General features: G+C 38.0%; 2 protein-coding genes across 2 annotated transcripts in view; both read left to right on the forward strand.

Moving 5' to 3' along the window:
• The window catches only part of adgra2 (adhesion G protein-coupled receptor A2), a 114,727-nt gene extending 102,981 nt beyond the window's left edge, over window positions 1–11,746 (forward strand). Inside the window, exons 15-19 of the mRNA XM_049485745.1 lie at window positions 1,999–2,126; window positions 3,409–3,532; window positions 3,637–3,785; window positions 6,655–6,744; window positions 7,150–11,746. Of these exons, the coding sequence (XP_049341702.1) occupies window positions 1,999–2,126; window positions 3,409–3,532; window positions 3,637–3,785; window positions 6,655–6,744; window positions 7,150–8,638 (1,980 nt within the window). The 3' untranslated portion in view covers window positions 8,639–11,746. The remainder of the gene's footprint in view (window positions 1–1,998; window positions 2,127–3,408; window positions 3,533–3,636; window positions 3,786–6,654; window positions 6,745–7,149) is intronic.
• Window positions 11,747–14,315: 2,569 nt separating this feature from the next.
• rab11fip1a (RAB11 family interacting protein 1 (class I) a) overlaps window positions 14,316–25,381 on the forward strand; it is a 40,121-nt gene continuing 29,055 nt past the window's right edge. Inside the window, exon 1 of the mRNA XM_049485743.1 lies at window positions 14,316–14,883. Within this exon, the coding sequence (XP_049341700.1) occupies window positions 14,534–14,883 (350 nt within the window). The 5' untranslated portion in view covers window positions 14,316–14,533. The remainder of the gene's footprint in view (window positions 14,884–25,381) is intronic.

Raw genomic sequence — 25,381 nt, forward strand, 5'->3', positions numbered from 1 at the left:
TTATGCAGTTCTTACAAGCATTATTCTGCCCAATTCTCCAAAATTACATAATGCAATTAGAATTGTGTTGAGCCTAGAGTAGCAACAATAGCAGCACTGTTCACTCTTTTACAGGTCAGTGAAGCATCACTATGATTCTGAAGCAGTTTTATATGCTCTGAAAGGCCTCATAAATCTGCTTTAAGCTTTTAAAAGAAATCAAAATCAGCCATAAATAAACCCTGATGGTTGGTTCATCCCTCATCTATTACAGTCAAGCTTACCTCAGTTTCACACTTGCCTGCAGAGCAGCTCACAGCAGCGTAAGACGGCTGGAGATTGATAGTCATGCCGAAGCGAGTCTTATCTAGCTAATGAGCTCCCCTGTTCTGTCTGGCCTATCATAGTGGTGGAGTCATTATTTTACACGGGGAGGACACATCTCTCATTACTAACAGACATTTAACACTACATACCTCTCCTTCTGACATGCGGCAGGCCATATTAAAGTTACACTAGAGCTTACACAACTCTGGAGAATAATTTGACATTGATGGTGAAATCTTGATCATACTGTATTTTTCGCACTATAGGGTGCACTGTATTATATGGCGCACTATCAATGAACATATATTTTCTGGTCTATTTTCATACCTAAGGTGCACTGGATTATAAGGCACCTTCTAATTGAGCAGGTCTTGCTGCTGGATGGTGGTGGTGGGGGAGTAGCTAACTAAGTTTAGTAAAGCTAGACTAAGTAAACAAAACTGTATTAAAAAAAGACTTCTTTTTAAAGTTAAACAAGCACTGGATGTGAATCTACTCACCTCTGAACCGGTAGTTAGCGGCTAATGCTAATGCTACTCCAGCCCCAGTGCTGGAGAACATTAGCGGCTTATGCTAATACTGACTGAACTCTGAACTGAACTGACTCTCCTAAATAACACTGCAATTTGGCAGAGGGGCTTTACTGCTCCTTACAACCTGACAGGTAAAATTCATACATAAAACACACCAGAATAAAAGGTGCGTTTTAAGAGACACTATAAGGAATTTCTAATTCAGGAGTTTGCTAACTAAGTAGCAATGTAAACAAAACTGTAATAAAAAAAACTTTCTATTAAAGTCAACAAGCGCTGGGAGTAAATCTACACAGATTTCTCTCCTGAAAACTGTTTATCAGAAAACTGAGTAAATCACTTCTGTTTACTTACAATAAGCTTAGATTCCTAAATTTCTCCGGCACTAGGCTCCAGCAGTGCTAGCCGGGGTTAGGAGCAGGTTACAGGCCAATAATACTCACCTCTGAATGGGGAAATAGTGAGTGTGGTTAGCGGATAAATGCTAATGATACTCCAGCAATGCTAGCCGGGCTTAGGAGCAGGCTACACCGCTAAACGGGGAAATAGCTAGTGTGGTTAGCGGATGAATGCTAATGCTACTCCAGCAGTGCTAGCCGGGCTTAGTAGCAGGCTACAGGCTGATAATACTCACCTCTGAAAGGGGGAATAGTGGTGGCTAATGCTAATGCTACTCCAGCCCCAGTGCTGGAGAACTAAATTGAAACTCCTGAATAACACTGCAATTTGGCGGAGTGGCTTTACTGCTCCTTACAACCTGACAGGTAAAATTATTGCATAACATGCACCGGATTAAAAGGCGCACTGGTAATTTTTGGGGAAACTAAAGGTTTTTAGGTGTGAATTATACTCTTAAAAAATACGCAAAGTGTTCACTTCTTGGCTCAAAGTATGCCTCTCATAACACTCAAAGCATATCCCAGAATATAACAGAATTCTGAATGATGTTCAGCTTTAATTAGAACATGAGTTTCATGTAGAATTTGGCTCAGGGTTCGGGAATGTTTAGCTAACACTTACCAAAGAGGAGGATAATGCAATTAGTCTGTCTGTGTGAATGCATAGTATGTGCCTTTTCTAATCTTTATTTCTCTCTCTCTCTCTCTCTCTCTCTCTCTCTCTCTCTCTCTCTCTCTCTCTCTCTCTCTCTCTCTCTCAGGAGGTACCTGTTTTCCCAGGTTTGTCTCAAGGTCCTGTGGAGGTGCTCCACCCAGTGGTGTACACATGCACTGCAGTACTCCTCCTCTGCCTCTTCACCATTATCTTCACATACATACTACACCACAGGTAATGTTTATAATGTTGACTGTTCACACTAAACACCCCTTACATTACCAGGGTACTTAATATTCAGATGTTACATTGTTTGTGTTACATTGTTTGTGTTTCAGACAATATACTGTATATGAATATTCCAGCAATTTTTGTGATTATTGTGAAAGGAAAAAAAAAACACAGTGAACTTTAAGATATGAAGGTTGGGAAAAATGATTAAGGTCATGTTTGGTAAATCGTAAGAGAAGTCAGTAATGTAGACAGACCTGTGACAGTAATAACATTATTAACAATATTTAGACCTGACCTCGACCATTTTTGCTGACTCAGCATTAACTGGCCCATTAATGTGAATGAGCAGTTATATTAACAGTCTTTCATTTGTATTTATGTTTTATTTAATTAGTATATACATTTTTTTGTACATTCTATACCTGGTGTCTAAATAGTCTTTCGAAATTTTCAAAAGTGCACTGCCTTACTATGCCATTATAGTAGCTATGATTGTATCAGTTTAATAAAACGGTCTTAAAATTACAAAAAAATATTGTATATAGCATTTATTGGTTGACTTGCAAAAAGAAAGGAAACACAATGGATGATAGCAAGGTTGGGCAAAATGATTGAAGTCATGTCCATAAATAAGTCGGTAACAGTTATTGTGACAGGCTTAGACCTGTGACAATAACTACATTATCATACAATCTATCATACAATATGTAGACATGACCTCAATCATTTTTGCAGACTCCGATTGTTGCCCACTATGTTTTAATAATAAATAGAGCCCAGTAATATGAATGAGCTGGCATGTCGACATTGTTTAAAAAACAGTATATTTAATTTGTATTAATGTTTTATTCATTCAGGATTTCAGTTTCTTTTTGTATAACCTAAATCTAAATGTGTGTGTCTAAATATTCTGTATTTTCAAAAGTGGACTGCTTTACTATTATATTAGCTATCGTTATATCAGTGGCATATAATGCTTCTAAAATGACAAAAATATTGTATCTTACAATTATTGGTTGACTTGCAAATAGGGAGGACACAAAATGGACAGTATTGAGGCTGAGAAAGGTGACTAAGTTCATGTCCATAAATTGTATAACAAGTCAGTACCAATTATTGTGACAAGCCTACCTATCATACAATATGTCGACATGACTTACTTCAGATTTATTTGATCATCCAAAACATCTTCTACCTGGCATTTGATTCTTTAGTTTAGAATATTAAAAGTTAGTTTTTATTTTTAAGATTTTGACCATGCTTCTTTCTCTTCTGTCCTCAGCTCTATCAGTATTACTAGGAAGAGTTGGCACACTCTCCTCAACACCTGCTTCCACATCGCTATGATGACTGCGGTGTTTACTGGGGGCATCACCCTAACCAACTACCCGGTCGTGTGCCAGGCAGTAAGCATCCTCTTACAAATTAGTCTTGATGATATGACTCCAAGATAGTAATTACAGCTCTGTTTAATTGTAAAAATGTTTGTGCTCCTGTTTTTTTGTTTTAGGTGGGCATTGTCCTGCATTACTCCTCTTTATCCTCTCTGCTGTGGATCGGTGTTAGTGCACGTGTGCTCTATAAGGAGGCTTTAATGCGGGCCCCACAGCCACCGGAGGGCGAGGCTGCTGTGCCGCCCACCCAGCGACCCATGCTCAGGTCAGTAATGCTGTTAAGAGACGGGCTGTGAAATGTACAAAATACTACATTTATACCAATCCAAAGATACTGGTACTTAAACATACTGAAGTTTTTTTGGTACAAGAAAGGCAGTTGTTCTAGTGGTTCTGTAGACCTTCTGACCTTACTGTCACTACTTCCAGTATCCACTATGTACATACTAGTACTGTACTATACATCCTGTGTAAACCACAAGGCTATTGGCTTACATTAAATGATCTATCTAAATACATTAAATTGGCTTAAATTACAATGATGACAAAAGTTTTAGAACACCTCAGTACTTATTGCCACTCCCAGATGGTCAAACCTGCAGCTCCCAGACTTCTCATTAGAAAACTGAGGACATTTTAAAACTGAAAGTCTGGAATGTCCAATCCATACATTGGACCCTTCGTTTTTAGGAGTGCAGCCAATCTGCTTCCTCTTAACTATAGGTCTGTCACAATACAAGTACATGCAAAAAGGGTTCTATATTGTACTGAAAAGATATCTGGGCATGTCAAATCATGGGACAGTAACTAGTATCTGGGTTATGGAAACTAAAGAATAGAGGAGAGACAAAATAGCATTATCTAGCACAATATATTGCATAATTATCGTATCGTATTGTTTTTGATATGTTACATCAAATATCAATATAATTTTCATATCAATATGATCAGTTTCATTTTTACTGAAACATAGGCGCTCTAAACTCCATATGACTAATTTCCCATATTGACTTTTGATAGAAAGACAGGCTGATAGGTTTGTTGTTCTATTTTCTAGTGTATCTTTCATCATGAATGCACTCTGAGCAAACTTTGTTTTGACACCCAACTGCTGTCATGTTGTCTTGTTATCAAGTAAAGCATGCCACATACTGACTGGCAGCTGCCACTAACAGACTTCCTCTAAGAAAATTACATACTGTTTTTCACGGAACTCACATTTTCACATGAATTAATTCAGTAATTTTATTCCACAGAGATTTCCACAGAGATCCATGTAAACACAACAGTGAGTGGAAATGGAGGAGCTACTGAATGTGATGTCACGTGACAGAGAGCCAAAAACTCACTGGTCCTCCTGTTTTTTTTAATTGCAGTCTGGATGCAAGAGTTTTATCACTGAGTAGAAGTGTGAAATATTTTTCACAGACGTCCCCATGAGAAAGTAATCATGTCTGGATAGGTCTTGCAATATATTGAGTATCGCAGAATCAAAGTATTATGATATCATCGCTATTGTGAGGAACGTAGCTATCTGCCACCCACTATCAGGCCTTACTTGAACTTGGTAGTTCACTTTGTCTTGCCATGAGTACGCTGGCCAGTGCTCGTCAATTTTTATTTTATATTTCTGCTGTATCATAAAACATACAGAACATGGCATTGTCCTAAAAAATCAAATTCTGAGACTCATTACACTTCTACAACTAAACATTATTCTGATAACTACGCATTTTCTTGTTGCATAGACAATGATGCTTCTGTTCACATTCCACTGGCTTCCTGTTCTGAGCTGCTGTGAGAACAGGCTTTGGGTGGAGAGGATGGATGGAGGTGGCCAGGACAGATTGAAGCATATAAAGCACTGTTTACAGACAAGCGTGCAAGTGCAAAGACCACCACCATGCAAAACCTGACTGCTCAAAGAAGCTCATTGTCTTTCGCAGAACCAAGAGCCATCTGTTAGTATGGAGAGGAAGAACGAGAGAGAGAAACAGAGAGAGCGATAGGAGACTAAAAGAGGGGAATGTAAGGAGAATGGATTACATAAAAGTGCAGTGGAAGGCCATAAATCTAATAAGGGATAATGTTAGCTGTCAGTCACGCATGCAGACACACACACACATCGGACATAGATACAACCCTGTTCCCCTCTAGTCTCGGTTCTCACACTGTACCACTGACCTCTCGATTTTTTGCCACTGACCTCCGTGCTACCCACACACCCCGCAGGGTTTCCTCAGACACAGGGCCTGCTCCCTGGGATAAATCATTCCCCTGTTCACCCTCTCTCTCTCTTTCCCTCGCTCTCACCCACTTATAGAAGCACTTCTCAAGCCTCCATTTAGAAGCTAAAGAGCAGAGAAGTGCATTTCAGACAAAAACAGTCAAATACAGTAGCAGTCAAAAGTTTAAATTAACAAATTTAATTAGTTTAAAATGTTCTGTATTGTAGATTAATACTTAAATCATCCAAACTATGAAGGAAAAACATGGAATTGTTTAGTAAACAAAGTGTTAAACAAACCAGATATATTTTAGATTCTTCAATGTGCACCTCTTGCTTATTTGACAGCTTAGCACATTTTTCTAGAATTTCTTGCTTTGTATGTGTTTGACACCATCAGTTGGTATACAGTGAATAGCCCTATTTGAGTACTGTTCTAATCCATATTATGCCAAGAATTACTCACCTAATTAAAGAAAAAAAAATATTATGATGAAACTGGCTCTCATCAGGACCACCCCAGGAAAGGAAGACCAAGAGTTGCCTGTGTTGCACAGGATAAGTTTATCAGAGTTACCAGCCTCAAAAACCGCAAGTTAACAGAACCCCAGATAAGAGCCACCTAAATGCTTCACAGAGTATTTTGCTTTGTTCAACACTTTTAAGTTACTACATGATTCCTTATGTGCCGCTTCATAGTCTGGATGACTATGGCCAGTAGAATACCAGTAAATAACATCACAGACTGTTTTTTTTTTTGATAGACCACTGTTACTATCACAATATAAACTTTTTTATTGTTTTAAAAATTATATTATTGTGTACAGCATGATACGGCCCACCTCTAGTATAATATATTAATATAATATAATAATGGATTTTTCACCATTTCTGTTCTTATCCACAGGTTTTATTTGATAGCCGGAGGTGTTCCCCTCATCATTTGTGGAATCACTGCAGCTGTCAACATCAACAACTATGGAGACAACATTCCTTAGTAAGCAGAAATATAATTATCATAAATCATTACAAACCCTTGTATCTCCAAAATTGAACGCTTTTAACATACATTAATGTACCAAGAATGACTTCAAAGCTATTTTGGCCCATTACTATTGGTCCATTCGTCAGGAAATGCCTGTAAAAAAAAATGCTTTTGTTTCAACACTGACAAAAAATTGCTGGTCTTTTCATCACTATATCCATACATTTTCATTTTTTCATATTTTACTGACTCCTTAACCCTCATAAAAGCAGCCCTAGATTTATTACACATTCCGGTAAAAGCGTTTTTAACAAGGGTCTTTTTAAAAACAGAGCTGCTTTTGTGTTTCTGTCATTTGAGTAATTCATTGCCTTTGCCCTCTCTGACCTTTTTACTGCCTCTGACCCCCTTCTGCAGCTGCTGGTTGGTGTGGCAACCCAGTATCGGCGCATTCTATGTTCCGGCCGGCCTGGTGATTGTGGTGACCTGGATCTACTTCCTGTGTACCGTGGCTCGCTTGAGGTGCCGTAACTCCCAGAGGGCTAAAGACGCTCCATGCTCTGGCTCTGGCTCCACCCCCTTACCTGAGAGCCAACCAGCTCTTAGTGGCAGCACCAGCCTCCTTTCGACAGACTCTGTGGTTGGCCCAATGCATGCTGGTATGGCAGTGGAGGACCAGTACTCGCTGAAAGTCCAGTTTCTTGCGCTGGTGGCTACTCAGTTTGTGTTTTTGCTTCTGTGGAGTTGTGGCGCCATGGCGATGTGGCACACATCAGACAGAGAGAGGAAACTTTTCAGTTGTTTGTATGGGGGTACAGCCAGCGGGCTGGGAATCTTCTTGGTTTTGCATCACTGCTTCAAACGCCTGGATGTTCAGGCAGCCTGGCTTGGGTGCTGCCCGGGATACCATCGCTCGCAACCCATTCCGACCTACAGCCACCCCTGCACTGCCACTACTGGGGTCCAGAGCACCTCGGAAAGGGGCTCGCAGCTTTTAGTGGGATGCCATCCTCTGGCAGAGCCCAATAACTACTCTTCTTCTGCAAGATCGTCCTCTACACCTAGTGGCACCAGCAGCATTGCCACCAGCCCCTGCAAGCTCACCAACCTCCTGCAGGTGACGCAAGACAATGCGAACAATGCTACATGTGCACTGGCTGGCATTAATACCAACACAAACACCAATACCAGCACAAGTACGGAAAACAACACCAGCAACAGCAAGCCTGCTAACAACCTGCTTCCCAGTGTTAGCACCACACTTCCTGCTCAACAACAACAGAGGAGGAAGAGTAACAGTAGAACTAAGGCAGGGAATACCCAGTACCACCACCGTGGTGAGAGCAGAGGACACTATCGGCTCAAAGCCCTACGTGGAGCTGGCGGTGGTGGCAGTGTGGGTGCCCTTGGCCCGCCTGGAATGGACCAAGTCAACATCCATCACCTTCACAGGCACGCCTCCAGTGAGAACGGCAGTCTCCGGAACAGTCATTCCGAGACCCAGAATGGACTGCTGACCAATGGAAGGCACCGTGGGGAAGGGCTAGCAACAAGCCCTTCGGAAGGAAGTGATGGTGGCAGCAGTGGAAGCAGGAAGCCTTTTCCACTGCTGCCCTCAGTGGCTAGTAGAGTTGCTTTGCAGCAGAACGCTCAGAGGCGCTGCGCCAGCAGGGACAACCTCAAACTGGCTGCTGCGGCTGACTCCAAACGGAGCTCATACCCAATGAACATTGCTACAGCGACAGGGACTGGGGCCGTCACCGGAACAACCTCGTCAACTATAGCTGCTGCAGCAAACGGAAAGCTGAAGGGATCCGTAATTGAACTGGATACTAGTGGAACGGACCAGTCACAGGGATCAGTTGGGATGAGGGGTGGGATTTGGAAGAGTGAGACCACAGTGTGATGCTAGCAAATGTGTGATGCTAGGCTATCTGGTTTTGGGGAGGTATCCCAGGGCACAACAGGAGCCAAAAGCCTCAGTTGTGGATTTCTCTTTTGTGACGAGTGACACATCTGGCTTCCTCCATGACTAGCCTCCTGCTTGTTTTATTTTCACAAATGTTTAGCAATCTTTGAACAACCTGCACCTTCCTAAAAAGCACCAGAAGGTTTGCGTCAGATAAAGAATTCATGTTAGAGTGAGGCTTCACAAGGGAGGTCTGGTCCTCAGTGGGCTGAGATGAGGAAAAACGATCAGCGTGCCTGCTTGTTTTGTTCTGTCGAATAAGTGAAGGGATGTATATGCAAAAGCTGACCCGTCCAATTCAGTATTTTGTGAAGAAAGAAATGTGCAACAGTATTGTTTTATCTGTGATTTTCTCTGTTGTATGTGTTTTATTACAGTATTACCTTTTTAAAAAATGAGTTTTTAAAGCTATAGAAAGTGTTTAGAATACCTTAAGGTATCTTTAAGCTTAAATTTGTTTTGTTAAATCTTTGTTCCTATGCATACCGAGCTGCATTCCAAGTTCATTTTCAGAGAGCTATACTTTTATGTTTTGCTTGTTCATCCTTTTTTATACTTAGTGTGTGTTTGTCTTGCTTTTTTGTCTGTAATTTAGAAATCGTCACAGTGTGTCTGAATGTATGTATGTATGTATGTATGTATGTATGTATGTATGAATGTACAGATGTATCAGTTGACCTTAACAGTATTTAAGTCCATTCAAACTCCAGCACTGAGAAGTACCTCTTGGCCTTCTCTAATCGTTCAAACAATAATGCTGAAAAAAGGAGGATTCCTGGCGAGGAGTCGTTTCCGTGCTGCAATTTTCCGGCGAATAGGAGTTGGCACTGGAAAAGTTGGTCTATTTCTGCTGATAATGGTCTGTTCCAAAGCAGGAAGTAACCCATTCTGTTCCATCACTGTCCCCCCTTTTGTGAGAAAGGCCAAGACCATGCTGACAAATCATGAATCTGCCCTGCCCCCTGGTGGATTGTTCTTGCCATTCATCCAGTCCATTAGCAATCGCTCTGGTTTGGACAAGAGCAGCTGTCACCATATTCCAACTACCAAAAATGGTGATTGTGTTGTTGCTTTATTGAGAATTTTGTGTGGATAAGTGTAGTTTGTACTATTTTAATCATGTAAGACATGGTTTTCCCCATAGCACTTGAAAATGCCCCTCCCCTTCCCACTCCCACACTATGTTGTGGTGGTGGCCTAATGAAGACAAAGAATTAATCTTTTTATATATATAAAATAAGTCAGTATTAGCAGATTCAGGGTCTTGTTTTATTTCAGGCGTATTATTGGATTGTAATTTATACTCTGTATCATCATTGTTGAACTGAAGATATGTTCACTGTTAACTTTTCCACACAGACAGTATTATTTGGAAGGAGATTTTTGGAGACACTTGTCATGAATGGACAGTTTTGGATCTTTTAGATCTTTCTTGACAAAGATGAAGCCTGGAGTACATGGAAAAAATAGGGATGCACAGTGATCAGTATTGGCAAAAATTACAGATGTTTACATTTGGACGATTCTTAAAACTCACATTTGATGTTGTATTTATTATATTCTGAAAGAACATTCAGGTTATTGAACCTGCATTTCTATATTTTGTTCATTTTACAGCATTTGTAATCCAAATAAAATATATTTTTTTACATATTTTGGTAATGCAAATCCAGACAGATGGGTGCATCCCTGATTTTCTGAATGTTAAAAAGCAAATTTGGACGGTATGTGCACAGTTGTCCTGGTGGGAACATCTAAAACACTTTCAGACCTTCACCTTTCAGACCTCAGGAGGCCAACTATGAGTTTTTGTTTTTTTGTATGTGATTAAAGAAACAGTACCCCAGTTTCAAGGGGGAAACAGTATTAGGCACTCAGACAATCATTTCATACACAGTTCCTGCACTATGCTAACAAGTAGCCTATATTTTGTTATTTATGATGCCATATGCAATGTCCACTTTCAGCAGTGTTATTGCAGGGTCAAACTTTCAAGAATTCGCTGTTTATTCATGCCTCACATCTTCAGTATGTCCTAGATTAGAACTGATGGCTTGTCTTTAACACATATGTTCAGGGATTTTTATGCCAAAGAAGCTTCGTGTTTAATACCTTCTTGTCACAGTATTTGCTAATTATTTTCTTTGTTTGTGTTTGTCTCTACTTACACATTAGAAATCTCCCTAATTTCTCTGTTCACACGGTTAACAAACATCTGGTGTAAACTGATCAAACGTGGAAAGTGCCAAAAACAGTTCTGAACAGGGTTTGATGTGTTTTGCTGAGTCGCTTTGTGGTCTGATCACTCAAATGGCCTTGAGAAGTAGTCAGGGAAGTACAGATAAGACTGAATAACATTCGTAGCAATTGTGTCAGTGCTAAATCTTATAAGCTCATCCCTAACAGCAGAAAAAATGGCCTCCTGATCTTAATGCTAAAACCAAGTGTGAACAGGGCCTAAAATGTTAAAAAGTCCCAAACGCATAATAAAACAAAAACTAATAACACATAATGATGCCAACATTTCTAAAAAACAGCACTATGTGCTCATTACAGTGTAGTTGTGGTTCCATTGTGTATGTTTTTAGCAGAATAGTGTGAGTGTAAATGCAAGTATTTTTACAGCAGCAGAAATGCTCTTACATTTTCACTGTAATTACCCAAGACAATCATCATTTCTCAAGACCAACAGGAAATGTGATGTTGAAAAGTTTCCCCATCTAACTCTACAACACATTTGTATCTGTATTGTTCTAACTATTTTATCTTGCATATTTGATACCACAGGTTCAAAAGCCATTTCGGTCAGTATGAATTGAGTGGACGGTTGAACTAATAAAGTCTGTCTCCACTGTCATCTCAAAGATTTTAAAAAGGGAGATTTCACATGTTTTATGTGTATTTATATGTCACATTGCATTGATTTATTGGTTATGGAAATGAAGTCCCTTTTTCCAGTTTCAGTAATATATTTGCTGTTATGTTTTGTGCCTTATCAAATTTCTGATGCAAAGTAAAGAAAATAAAAGTCAAATTAGCACCGAATCATGTGTGTTTCTGTTGTTTGTATAATGAAGAGATTATTACAAATATAGTGAAATATTGGAATATTACCTTCACTTTAAATTTTTTGTTATACAGTTTTCTATAAGGTGGGGGTGGGTTTTTAATATGACCTCATTTGTTTTTACCATGTTTTGCTAAGCTTAATAATATTATTTAAAAGGTAAAATTACACATCAAAAAAAAAAAAAAAAAAAAAAAAAAAAAAAATATATATATATATATATATATATATATATATATATATATATATATCTGGCAACATTTCAAAATAATTCAGGCATTTGAATTCATTTGGCCATTTTCATAAAAATATCACAATATTAAAGGTGTCTCCCATCATTTTTTGATAAACATGACTTTAAGCAATTCATATAATTTTCACTCACCAAGTTTATTAAATACAAATTTTAGAAAAATAAATAAATAAATAAATAAATAATCACCCCACCCTGTTTTGTACCTATGTTTTTGCACCAGTAAAGATTATAAAGATTAACATCAACTGAATATGTGTCAATAACCTGAAGATCCAAAATGGTCTGGCTTTCAAATGAAAAATGTATAATTTAAATATATATTGTTTATTATTACAGTGATTTAGAGTGCAAATCTGTACTTCCTGCTGTTAGGAAAGACTTTGTGCTTGAGAAGGAACACATCTGACCCTGTAAAGACCAATATTATACGTTTGAGGGTAAAATAATGAAAAGTACCAGAAGTAACGTATATCATACCCCTGTTTTTTTAGTCCGTAGGTCCATTGTAAAGAAACTTCCGGACAGATTTCTTTACAGTAGGGCGAATGGAAGCAGAAGTCACCAAATGTGTACAACACAAATGTAAGCTAACCAAATCTTATTTGCAATCCAAATCTGTCCACCAGTGAAACTGAGGCTTATTATCTGCTAAAGTTGAGTATAGTGTTATGTGTAGTTTGGATTATGCCATTAAAATTATAATGTGAGATATAATGTGGAATATAAAAGGTAAGACAAATCAGCACAGTGTTGAGCTCTGACTGATTCGACTGTTCTTTCTGCAGGCAAATGCTTTTGTATTTGACTATTGCGTAAGCCTGGTTACCATGCGGAGCGTAAATAAACAGCCCAAAGCCAATAGAAAGAGCGCCAGTCTTGACTGACAGAGAAGGTATCCAATCTTATCATGAGATATATTTGTTTGGGGGCGGTGCCATAATCACAGAACCATGAACGCTACGCGTTCATAATACTTTATTAAGTTATGAAAGAGTTATATTTGAATAACCTTTTCAAATAATAACATTGTTTATTTATTAACATCTTAAAATCTTGGAGATGTTTTTTTTTTCATTCTTGCTGAAAAATGTTATAATAATAAAAAAACGAATATAGCTACCCACATTTTCTATGTTTATTAAGAAAGAGCATGGATAAAAAAAAGTACTTTTTTCTTTTAGCCAAACAGATGTAGAGGAAGTGAAATGATTGTTGTTGTTTTTTTTCTTTCTTTTTTTTAATAATTGACTGTATTATTTATACACTGTGCATTACACAACTAATTTTATATTTTTCAATCCAAAAGAAAAGATTTTCTTTTTGCCAAACAGATGTAGAAAAGAAAATGGGGGTTTTGTTTCATATTATTATATTTTTCTTTTCTCTTTTTAACAGCCATGTAAGCATTGTAATTTTGTCAGCTTTGCCAATTATTTCTACACAGTGTGTTGCACAATTCATTATATTTTTTATCCAAAAAAAGGGAGAAAAAGCGTTGTGTTGTTGTGGCCATATTCAGTGTTAGGTTAGTGTATATGTTTGTGACACTGAAAGAGACCTAATGTTTTGTCCTATTTTATTATATTAAAGATAATTGTACAACATTTAAAACTTTGTAGTATCCTAAATTCATTAATACCAGATTTTTCTGTCTTCTCTAATTAGGCTCTCATAGTGATGTGAGTTATTTAATTATATGTTAAGCTAATATGGCTGGCAAATTTAGGTCCAGAAACTAAAAATCCGCTCCGGGATTTTGTTCCCACTGCCCACTGGGCAGCGCTGCCCACAGAGTGGGAACGAAATCCCGGAGCGGATTTTTACTTTCTGGACCTGCATTTGCCATAATTGGAAATAACAAACGTTAAGACTAACTAGTTACTGAACTAGTAACTAGTTATGAAGCTAGTATCTACGCTACCTCACAACAACCTAAAATAGAAGCTATTCTTGCTGGAATAATGGCTATTTAGACAGCTTAGTTAGCTACCGTTTGTAATTTAGCTAACAGACTTTAATGTATCCTAGCTAGCTACAAAGCAAAGTAGCTAACTAGCTAAGCTAACTGCTTCTGTGGAGCTGGCTAAGTTAGTTTCTTAGCCAGTTACAACATTTAGCTGATCAGATTGGTAAAGATCTTTCTAAATACTGTTTATCCTCTCATTTCTCTGTATATCGACCTATCTACCTAGCTTACCTAGCTCAGCCCAGCTAGCTCACCTGCGTGTAGGTGGCAGCAGGCAGCGGGCGGAGCTCCACACACAGTCAGCGGCCCTTCTCACGATGGGAGGGGCCTGTCTGCTGGAAACCCTCCCCAGCCTCCAGCCAGCAGCGCCGTGGGAGGGAGTTGCTAGCTGCCGAGGTAAGTTTAGGAAAGCGGTCGCCTGGTCGCTGAAGAGGAGTGTAGGCAGTTTCACGTCTGGGAGATCCAGCAAACGCGCAGAACAGCGATAAAGCAGCGCTAGCAGCTCCTAGCTAGTTATCTAGCTCCACGCCCTCCAGGTTCAGCATGTCTCTGGCCGAGCAGAGCCAGCAGTGGTACCCGACCAGCGCTCAGGTAACGGTGCTGGAGGCTCGAAACCTGCGGCTCAAGGGAAAGAATGGCACCAACGACGCGTACGCCATCATGCAGGTGGCCAAGGACAAGTTCTCCACCTCGGTGGCGGAGAAAAGCGTGGCGCCCGTGTGGAAGGAGGAGGCCACCTTCGACCTGCCGCTGTTCCACCAGGGCAACGCGGAGCGCTGCACTCTGTATATCATCATCATGCACCGAGCGTTAGTGGGTCTGGACAAGCTTCTGGGACAAGCCGTCATCAACCTGGTGGAGCTCCAGGAGAACAAAGCGCGGAAAAGAACAGAGTGAGTAAAGTTAGCTAACCTAGCTACAGCCCTACATCCTACATCTACAAGAGTTAAAGTCTGGCTAATATCTTAATAGCTTTTAGAAAGCTTTTAGAAAGTATATATATATATATCAGACTTATTGCAGCTTATCTCATAAATCATCAACAATAAAATAAATGAACACTTAAAATAGATAATTGTGTATATATAAAGATGTACAATCACAATTATCCCATTTAAAAATATATATTTAAAACATTATACACTGAACAAAAATATAAACACAACACTTTTGGTTTTGCGCCCATTTGCGCTGAACTCTAAGAACTTTAAGACTTTACTTGTGAACACAAAAGGTCTTTTTCTCTCTCATGCTGTTCACAATTAGGTCTAAATCTGTGTTAGTGAGCACTCTTTTTGCTGAGATAAACCATCCACCAGTTACAGGTGTGGCATATCAAGATGCTAATTTGTCACAGGTGTACCTAGGGCTGATTGAGACCCAACTGTGAACAAAATGTGAGAGAAAAGGGCCTTTTGTGTCCATAGTAAAAGTCTTAGATCTTTGAGTTCAGCTCATAAAAATGTTGTGTAGTGTACATAAAAACAAACCAGAATATGTTTTATATGTTAGGATTCTTCAAAGCAGCACCTCTTACTTGGATGACAGTTTTGCACATTTTGGCTGGATTTTCCCAGTTGTATGAGGTAGAGTCACCTGGAATGGCTTTCAGGCTGTGCTGAACTTGTCAAGAGTTAATTACTTAAATTTCTTGTCTCTTAATGTGTTTGAGGGCATCAGTTGTAAAGTTGTAAAGAGGTATAGTTACAGGTACACAGTGAATATCTCTATTTGAGTTTTTTAATCTATACTGTGGCAATAACTACTCAACTAAATAAATATTCAAATATTTTAAGTAATGAAGATTAGTGAATCTGAAAAACTTTGAAAGTAACTTTGAAAAGATTATCAAAAACGTTATGATGAAACTGGCTCTCATCAGGACTACCCAGAAAACTAACTTAATACATTTTCTTTCTGTTATTTAAAGCCTTAATAAATCATGTGATACCTGTAACTGTAATACAATCTAAAAAAAACACAATACTATTGCACAATACTCTGGATGTGATGTAGTATAGTGGTCAACACCACCAACACCCTATGGCAAACTAGGGTAAAATGACAAAGCTTTATCTCTCTGGATAAGCCTAGATAAATAGAAAGATTTACACAAAATAACACTTACATAAATGTAACAATATTAAACAACATTATATTATACTGTCATAAATATTGTTATTGTGATACTTTTTTGAGCATATTCTGGATATCATAGCTCATAAAGAACGCTGACCAACTCAACTAACATTAATGTTGTAAAAGTATTGTGTCGTGATATTTAAAGGCATTTTTAAATGATAATCATTTTACCATGTCATCCCTTTTTTGTTGTCTCATGTTTCAGTTTAAGCCCATCCTTGGTGAAGTCATTTATAGGCAGGTTTATATTGGTCTTCTGCCTCCGACTCCCTGACTAAACTGTACCAGAGTCTGTTTGCCCACATTAGCTCACTATAATAGCAGTACTATAATAGTTCCTCTTTGCTGCTTATTCATGATCCAACTTCCCTTCAACTTTGCTCTTAACCACCATCTAACCCTGGTAGGGAGGAACATCCCATAGCACAGTTTCAGTGGTTTACCACAATGAGTTGCTATCCATGCTGTGTTTAGCGCAGTGTTTCCCAACTCCAAATGTGTGTAGGCCCCACCCTCATGGCACAGTTTGATGTTTTCCCCACACCACCTGAGTCATAACATTAGCTAATAATCCAGTTAGTCCTGATCTGAATCAGGTGGAGAAGGAAAACATGAAACTCACTCTGCCTTTATTTGTTCATGGGTTAATAAACTAGGATACCCAACACATGGGCTTATGGGATATATGTAAATGGTTCTTCTGTCAGAAATGAGGAAGTCTGTAGACCCGGCCTGTACAGAAAAGCTGACTCTAGTCTTAAGTGAATGCTAAATAGGCGAGCTCACCTCATCCAGCTTGAGTGGGATTCACTCAAGTAGTTTGCTGTTTAATTTGTGAAAATATCAGAGTTTGCTACTAGTTTGCTACTTGTTCAAATCCAAATTTTTGCTCAAATCGGATTTGGCTTTCTTGATGGTTTTCATCTAGGGATGCACTATATATTTAGCATTTCAATTTAATTCACTCAAGTCACAATTAACTTGATGCTATCAACACACAAGATAGCATCCTAGCCAAATGTAGCTGTGTAAGGACATACACAAGTACTTCAGCTTGTTATTAATAATCAGTGATTGATCAAGTTTGGAAAAAAAGTGTTAGCATCACAGCTAATCCCACTCCAGCCCAGCTAAGGCCAGCTGCAGTGTCTGTTAGCATTGTGGCTTTTAGCTGATCTCAGGCCTGCTGTGAGCAACGTGGCTGTTAGCAACTGCTCCAGCCCAGCTGAGGCCGGCAGCTGTATCTGCATCCATAATTTCAAATTAAATGCCCTCTATAGATTTTTGTATTTGCAATTTTATGTCGCCAATAAAATTAAGTGTTACAGAAACACTGGATCATGCTTTAATATGTCTACTTGGATGTTACATATATACAAAGATTAATGTTTAATTTAATTTAGTTACAAGTGGCAAAATAAATGAAAACCTGACAAAATATTTGTATAAAAACATGATTAAATAAGTTTTTTTTGCATTTTAAAAAGCCAAGTCTGCATAAACAGAGGTGTTTCTTATACTGAAAATCACCATTGGCTAATAATTGTGGCCTCAGTAGCTAGCAATATAGAAAACAAGCATTACTTGAACAAAAACTCATAAACAAAATGTGAACAGCTAAAAAAAACTAAGTAAACTGACTTAATTTACTTTAATGGATGCCCCAAGGGCCTGTATAAACCCAAATGAAATGTCAAAAAGTGTATAAACTTAACATTACCACATGGTTTCCCTTTTCAATAAGGTTTTTGACCTTTTCTGGGTCTTTCTTTGTTTGTTTGGGGTAGTTGAATGACCCACCTGACATTGCCCTCCTTTAACTGCATTTCTGCCTGTGCTCTCCAGCAGAAAGACTAAATAACACTTCATAATAAGTACATCATTTTCTGTCTTTTTTAAAGGTAGCGTGCGTTACTCTAGCCTGGAAGAACAGAACCCATCTGTTGCTGTTTTCCGTCTGGAGGGCAGGGATGGAGAGTTTCAGAGCCCAGCTGGGTCCTCTGTTCTGCTTCACAAGCACTGTCCTTAAGCAAAGTCGGCTGGTACAGTTCGTTCTTGTTAATAAAGACCAAAATACCAGGAAAAAAGCAGACCAGGGTGACAAAGCTTTTCCAGTGTAGAGTAAGGCCAATTAGCTACGGACTGGCAAACACATTATTTAAAACAATATATCATGGTAATAAGAATGTTCTCATGCCCTTAGATCAAATTCAGGTCAACTGCTATTTACTGATCTGTAGAAAAGCAGAATGTTTGGGTGACTAGTACACTAAAATATCTGGATTTTATTAATTTTATTTTATTAATGCTGCACTTTCAACCCTCAACAAATGACGGTTACCTTTCTCAGGTTGGTTTAGTCTTTGTTTAGTCCCAAGAAATTGGATTGTATATAGAATATACACTATATGAACAAAAGTATTGAGACATCTATCATATTTTTCGCAATATAAGGTGCGCTGTTAATAAACGCATGTTTTCTGGATTATTTTTAAACACAAGGCGCACTGGATTATGAGGCACATTATGCAACACTAGTAAGGAACAGGGGATGTTGCCATGTTCTACTTCTAATTCAGCAGACCTGTAAAGCTAGCTATGTTAAATAAACAAAACTGTAATTCTAAAAAAATGGATGTTACACTACACAGATTTCTTTTCTAAACACTGTTTATTTGGGTGAATAAAGTGCTTCTGTTTATTTATTTATTTACAGTAAGCTTAGACTTCCAGATTTTCACTAAGGCTAGCTGCGGTTAGCGGCTAATGCCGCCCGTCAGAGCTACACTGATAACCCTGGTAAGCCAGGGCGAAATTAGCTAGCGATTCCTCCCACGTAGCTTGTTGTAACACGATAAAAGCGCAGGCTACAGTCCAATAATACTCACCTCTGAACGGCAAAAGAGCTAGCGCTGCTAGTGGGTAATGCTAATGCTGCTCCAACAGTGCTAACCGAGGTTAGCAACAGGCTATAGGCCAATAATACTCACCTCTGGACAGCGAAAAAGCTGGCGCTTAGCGCGTCTGTTGGCTAATGCTAATATTGCTCCAGTTTTGAGTCTCAGTGCTGGAGAACTCCTTTACTGGTCCTTTATACACAAGACGCACTGAATTATTAGGGAATGTTTGGGAAAATTAAAGGATTTTATATACTTATTCATAGTTTCTTCTGCAACTGAAAGTATTAAAAAAAGCTTTTGGTGGAGTAACTGTCTACTGTTCAAGGGAGGCTTGCTGCTGGGTTTTGGAGCATTGCTGTGAGGATTTGATTACATTCAGCGATAAGAGCGGTTTCGGATTACTGGATGGAGCACCGTCATTCCAGCAGAGAACATAGTACCTTTTACTACTTCACAGCTTAATGCTGGGGGGCTCTACATCCCTCTAGATCATACCTGGCATTAGGTATAGTGCCTTATATTCTTTTGGCAATACTCCTTACCTTAACAGGGACTTGATGAGCAGTAGATGCAGCTTAAAGTAACTGAGCAAACATTTAAACATCTAGTGTGTATTTGCTTTGGATATAAATTGGTTTGAACATAGGAATATATTGGATACAGACATTACCCCAGAAGATAGGTGCAGTGACTTGATGTCTTTAGATGCTTTAGGTTGCCATGTCTACTCTGTGACGTTTTCTCATAATTAACATTGTTCGCTAGGCATTCACGCCCAGGCAATTCTATTAAACAGGTATTTTAAGAAGGCCTCTCCCGCCCAGTGCCACAAGGGACATCGTTCCAGTTCATCTGACCGGGCTGGGACAAGAACTGTGCATCATCATCTGCTCTGTTATGGTTGAAAGAAAGGGTATTTATCTGTTCTGCTGTTTGCACAGTTGACATATTAGCAATAGCATAGCCACATGCTGTATCAGGCCTTGCTGGCAGTTTACTGTTTGGGTTTCACTTTATGCTGATTGTGAAATTGATCCAGACTCCTAGCTCAGGCTCGCAGTTGGATTTGCACAGTGTCAGCAGCACTACACCATCGCACTGCGGTGCCCAGTTTTGTTTGAGTTTCACTCAATCAAGATAAAGAGCCCTGAAATCAATAAATCAGCCAGCATGCCGTTCTTCGTGGTTAAAGTGCACGCCGGTGACATCATCTGTTTGCACTCTCAGCAGACCTTCCACCTCAGTTCAGACACACCTGATAGTTCTCATGTTATCTGATATTAACGGTCAAGGGCATCTCTGGATTAGTGCTGAATGGAAGACGATCCAGGAGCACCTGGATTTCCCATCCGTTCTGTTCATGCTCTGTTCTTTATTCAAAGCAGCTTGTTTATCTTAGTTGGACACCCTTAGGCCTGCTGTGTTGTTGTAAGGCAATGGAGCAGACTGTCCAACAAAAAGTACAGTATGTACGGACACACTTTATCTTTTCATTTCCTGAAATGAAATTTCACATTGTGTTGTTAAATCACACTGAAATCAGTCTGCGTTTTATTTTGTAAAATGTAAGATTGTAACAGTGCAGATTTAAGGTTTTAATATGATCTTTGGTGATAAATCATTTCCAAAGCTCTCTTGGAGGATTTGTTTTTCCAGATTCCAGTCTTTTATTAAAGCACATTGGTTGAGCTGCTGGCAGAAATGAACAGATCCATACAGTGTCTGGAACTTACAGTGAAGTCAGAACTCAAAGTATCATATTGGTAACGAAGTTTATAAAGCGATACCCAGCCCTAGTGATGGAGGCGCTATCCCTTTACTGGGTGGTGTTCATTTAGCTAGCTAAATTGCTTCTGCCTAGCATTAGCTTTTGATGTGTCAAATGCCCCTTGTCTCTGTCACCAAGTTAGCTTTGCGCTGAATGAGAGGCTGAAAACTAAACTAAATAAAAAAAAATGTCCTGGACATTTCTTTTACTTTTCAAAAGTGGACTGATGTATTTTCCTAAAAACTGTTTTAGGCTGTAAAGACATTGATTGGTGATTGGTTGGTGAGCTAATGCTGGAGATGAAAAAAAAAAAAGAGACCACTTCAGTTTCTGTGATTTTGCTATTTATAGGTATATATTTGTTTTATTCTATAAACTACAGACAACATTTCTCCCAAATACCAAATAAAAATATTGTAATTTAGAGAATTTATTTGCAGAAAATGAGAAACGGCTGAAATAAAAAAAGATGCAGAGCTTTAAGACCTCAAATAATGCAAAGAAAATAAGTTCATATTCATAAAGTTTTAAGAGTTCAGAAATCCATATTTTGTGGAATAACCCTGTTTTTTAAACACAGTTTTCATGCATCTTGGCATGCTCTCCTCCACCAGTCTTACACACTGTTTTTGGATAACTTTATGCCACTCCTGGTGCAAAAATTCAAGCAGTTCAGCTTGGTTTGATGGCTTGTGATCATCCATCTTATATTTCAGAGGTTTTCAGTTTGGAAAACAAAAACTCATCATTTTTAAGTAGTCTTAAAAAGTAGTATTTTTTTCCAGAGTTTTAATGATTCAATGCCGTGTATGTAACATTTCTTTAGGTTGTTTTAGAATTAGCCTGTTTAAATATAAAAAATATATTTTTAAATGTTCTGTTTAAATGAACAGACAACAGTGCTTGAGGTTCATGGATTGTCCCTATTTTGTAGTGAACTCTGGTTATTGAACTAAGCCAAGATAAATACAGTCCTGAAGCAGCTTTAAAATTTTGCAAAAATCAGTGCACATCTTTTTTTTTTTTTCACTCTCGCAAAAAGTGGAAGATCATTATAGGAAGATCATAGATTCAGCCATTACAGCACTCATGGAAAATACGGGTGTTTAGGTTTTGAGGACTTGTACAAGGAGACTGTCATGATTCATTGGCAGTATGTGTGCTGAATCATCCATGATTCATTCATTCACACCTCATCCCCCATGTTACCAAAGCTGTGTCACAGCATCCCATATAAAAATAGCTTCAGTGGCAGGTTTGTAATTTTAGATTTGTAGACAAAGTTTTGTAAGGTTTTTCTAAATAAAATAAGTGTTAAAGGGACTTAACGGATGTCCCTAAACGTTGTTAGCTTTGCCCTCTGGTTATATGACAGCTTGTATTGGTATTCTACACTCTCTTCTCATAAGCATTTCATAAGGAAGTTCAGCTATGTGGTAAAGTATGTCTAGTCGATACAGTCTGTTACCTGGAAGTCTCCCAATGCTGCTCTTTATGCAAACAGAGAAGTAGGCGAGTTTCCCTTTATTTGCCTGTCGGGTCATGATGTATTCAGGGCACCTTGCAGGTGCATCTGTCACGCAAAATCTTGTATTTCCGTTTTTAGTTTCTTGACAGTGTTAATCTGACAGTTGTTCTTTGGGTTGTGTCACAATTTGTTGCTGAATGGACCAGTTGGGTTGTTTATTGACAGGAACTTGGTGATATTATGCATTTCACAATACAGAAGCCACAATTGAATACACCTCAATGAATTACGTTACCTTAAGCAAGAAGATATATTCCAAATGTTTGAATAACATTTTAGAAAGTGTTTAAAACACTATAATACTTATAAAAACAAGAAAAAGAAAAGTGTACTTTTTGTATAATCATATTATGTACATTGTTTGTTTGTAAACTAGGGCTGGGCAATGTCTCAATATGCTTCATATATATGAGAGATTCTCAGCTACGATTATGATTTTTAGTTCTTACACAACTTTGTAAACAGACAGCCCCACTTAAAGTGATGTGCAACCTATTGTTTCCTTTACATTTAATTTCTATTTTTTTTTATAATAGTGAGCAGCCTCCTTCAACAGTGCATCTTTTCTATTAAACAAATGACGCATGTGCAAACATTACGTTCTTGTAAATCACTGCAACATAAAATAGTTCTTTACAGGTTTGTAACAGTTTCTGAAAGGTGTACAATCTTGTTTATCCAATTTTTATTGCATTTAAAGGGGCACTAAACCCCCTCATTTTTGCTAACTCCACCCTCAGCTCAAATTTGAAAGGGTAAAAAAGGGTAAAAAAAAAAAATAGGAGGGTTATTTTTGGAGGAGCACTGGGTGATGTATGAGGCGGAAATTTCCAAAATAAAAGCGTTTTTTTTTTTTTTCAAAATAAAAGTCTAGGAAATATTTCTAGAAATTTTAAGCAAGACTGGAATGTTTCATTCCTTCAAAGGAAAATGTGAAAAATATGGTTTAGGGTTTTAGTGGCTCTTTAAATAGTAATTTGATTAATCAGATTCATTTTAATAACCTCCCAGCCCTAGTGTAAACAAATCCACATTTTGACACCAATATTTACATGTAAGTTGAATTTTTTTATACTGTTTTAAAAAAGTATACAATTGATACAGTACGATATCTCATGTTTTGTACATCCCTATGGACTAAAATGACTTGTTCTGTCATCATTGTGGTTGATTTATTTATTTATGTTTGAAAGTTATTTGAGTCTTTTTTTTCATCCTGTCCATTCTCAAAACTCAGAATCCTGTCATGATGTGTGTGATTCACAGTTAATACCCACCCTTTTGGGACCCTCCCTGCTCAGACGTTCCTGAGAAGAGGTGGGGATACCTGTCAGTCTGCTTTGGGAGGCTGTTTGTTAATGCTGCTTACGCTGCTTGTTTTAAGAATAGCGTGGGAGTTGGTTTAATTGCAGAAACATATTTTCTGTACCGTTTGGGTGCAGCCTTTTGACTTTTAAATAGACCTGACGTTTGACAGAGTAAAGAGAGCAGAACACAGGAGAATTGGATGTTACATAATGAGATTACGTGCCTGTTAAATGTCAGTGTAAAATTCTCTTCACACTACAGCTGTCTATTGGCAGATATTATTGATGCATATCCCAATACAGGGCGTAGTTTATTATATACTGTAACACTGATAGAATTCTATAATAGTTTTGTTTGTCCTGTTAAGGGGGGTGGTTTATGCAAAAAAAGATTTTAGAGAAAAAAAAATTATGGTATAAAAACATTCATAAGGCTGGAAGGTTAATAATTTTTTATTAATTGATTTACTGTTTATATAATTGATGGGAAGTCTTTTACACATACAGGGGTTGGCAATAAAACTAAAACACCTGCATTTAGACCACAATCATTTATTGTCCAGACGGACAGTTCTGGTGGAAACAGGAGAGTTGAGGTGCACATTGAATTCTGTCGTAATTTGATCAGCCGTGGTTTTATTTTTTTGGATACAATCCGAGTTAGCTCCCAAACATCCCTTTCAGACAGCTTCCTCTTGCATCCACAGTTAATCCTGTTGGATGTGGTTTGTCCTTCTTGGTGGTATCTTACTGGTGCAATAATGTGCAATTAATGAAGGTTGGCCACCAGGCTGCTCCAATTTAGTCATAAAACCTCCCACACTAAAATGACAGTGGTTTCAGTTTCATTGTCCAACCCCTGTAGAAGCTGAGAGGGAATCTCAGTAGATCGACATTTGCTTTTGTCAGAAACCTGTAAATAGCTATTTAACATGGCAGTGATTTACATATTTTACACTAGGGGTGGGTGATATGGTCCTAAAATAATATCACAATATTTCTGATTACTATTTGTAAAAAAAAAAAAAAAAAACTAAAAAAAAACTTTTTTTTTTAAATTAAATGTAAAGGAAACAGTAGCTTGAATATCACTATAAATGGTGCTGTCTGTTTTCAAAAATAAGAACATAAAGTTATGTAAGACCTAAAAATCATAACTGAGGGTCGCTCTTGTTTGAAGAATATTGAGATTCATTTTTTATAACAATATCACCCAGAACTACACAGTCATATTTATAGAATCTGAGTAAGATTTTTTTTTATTTTATTTAATCTAAACAGAGAAGGCAAAGTGTTTTTTTCATTGTGAAACTTTATTATTGTAATCAACAATCAGTATAATATGAAAATGGTTTATCTGTCACATTTGCAACCACCCCTAAACTAAACAAAATTGCAATATTATGTTTCAATGTTATGCTAAACTATTGTGTTTTATATGTTTGTCTTTTAAAAGTAGTAAAGTAGTGAAACATTAAAAAAAAAGTTTAACCATTACTTGTTATAGGTAAGGAAGACCATTGCACTAAACATTTATAGAATAATTTAGTAATGAAATATTCACACTGCTTGTTAGGATTTTTTTGGTTTCAAACATTATTTGATTAATTATACATGCACCAGATCAAAATGACCGGGGAACACTATTGATGTTCCTGACAAATAAACATAACAGGAGGGTTAACATTGATGCAGTATTGCAATTAAAATACCACTATACAGTACAGTATTAATATAATATTGTGT

This window comes from Astyanax mexicanus, chromosome 12, assembly GCF_023375975.1.
Source record: "Astyanax mexicanus isolate ESR-SI-001 chromosome 12, AstMex3_surface, whole genome shotgun sequence".
In the NCBI taxonomy this organism is placed as follows: domain Eukaryota; kingdom Metazoa; phylum Chordata; class Actinopteri; order Characiformes; family Acestrorhamphidae; genus Astyanax; species Astyanax mexicanus.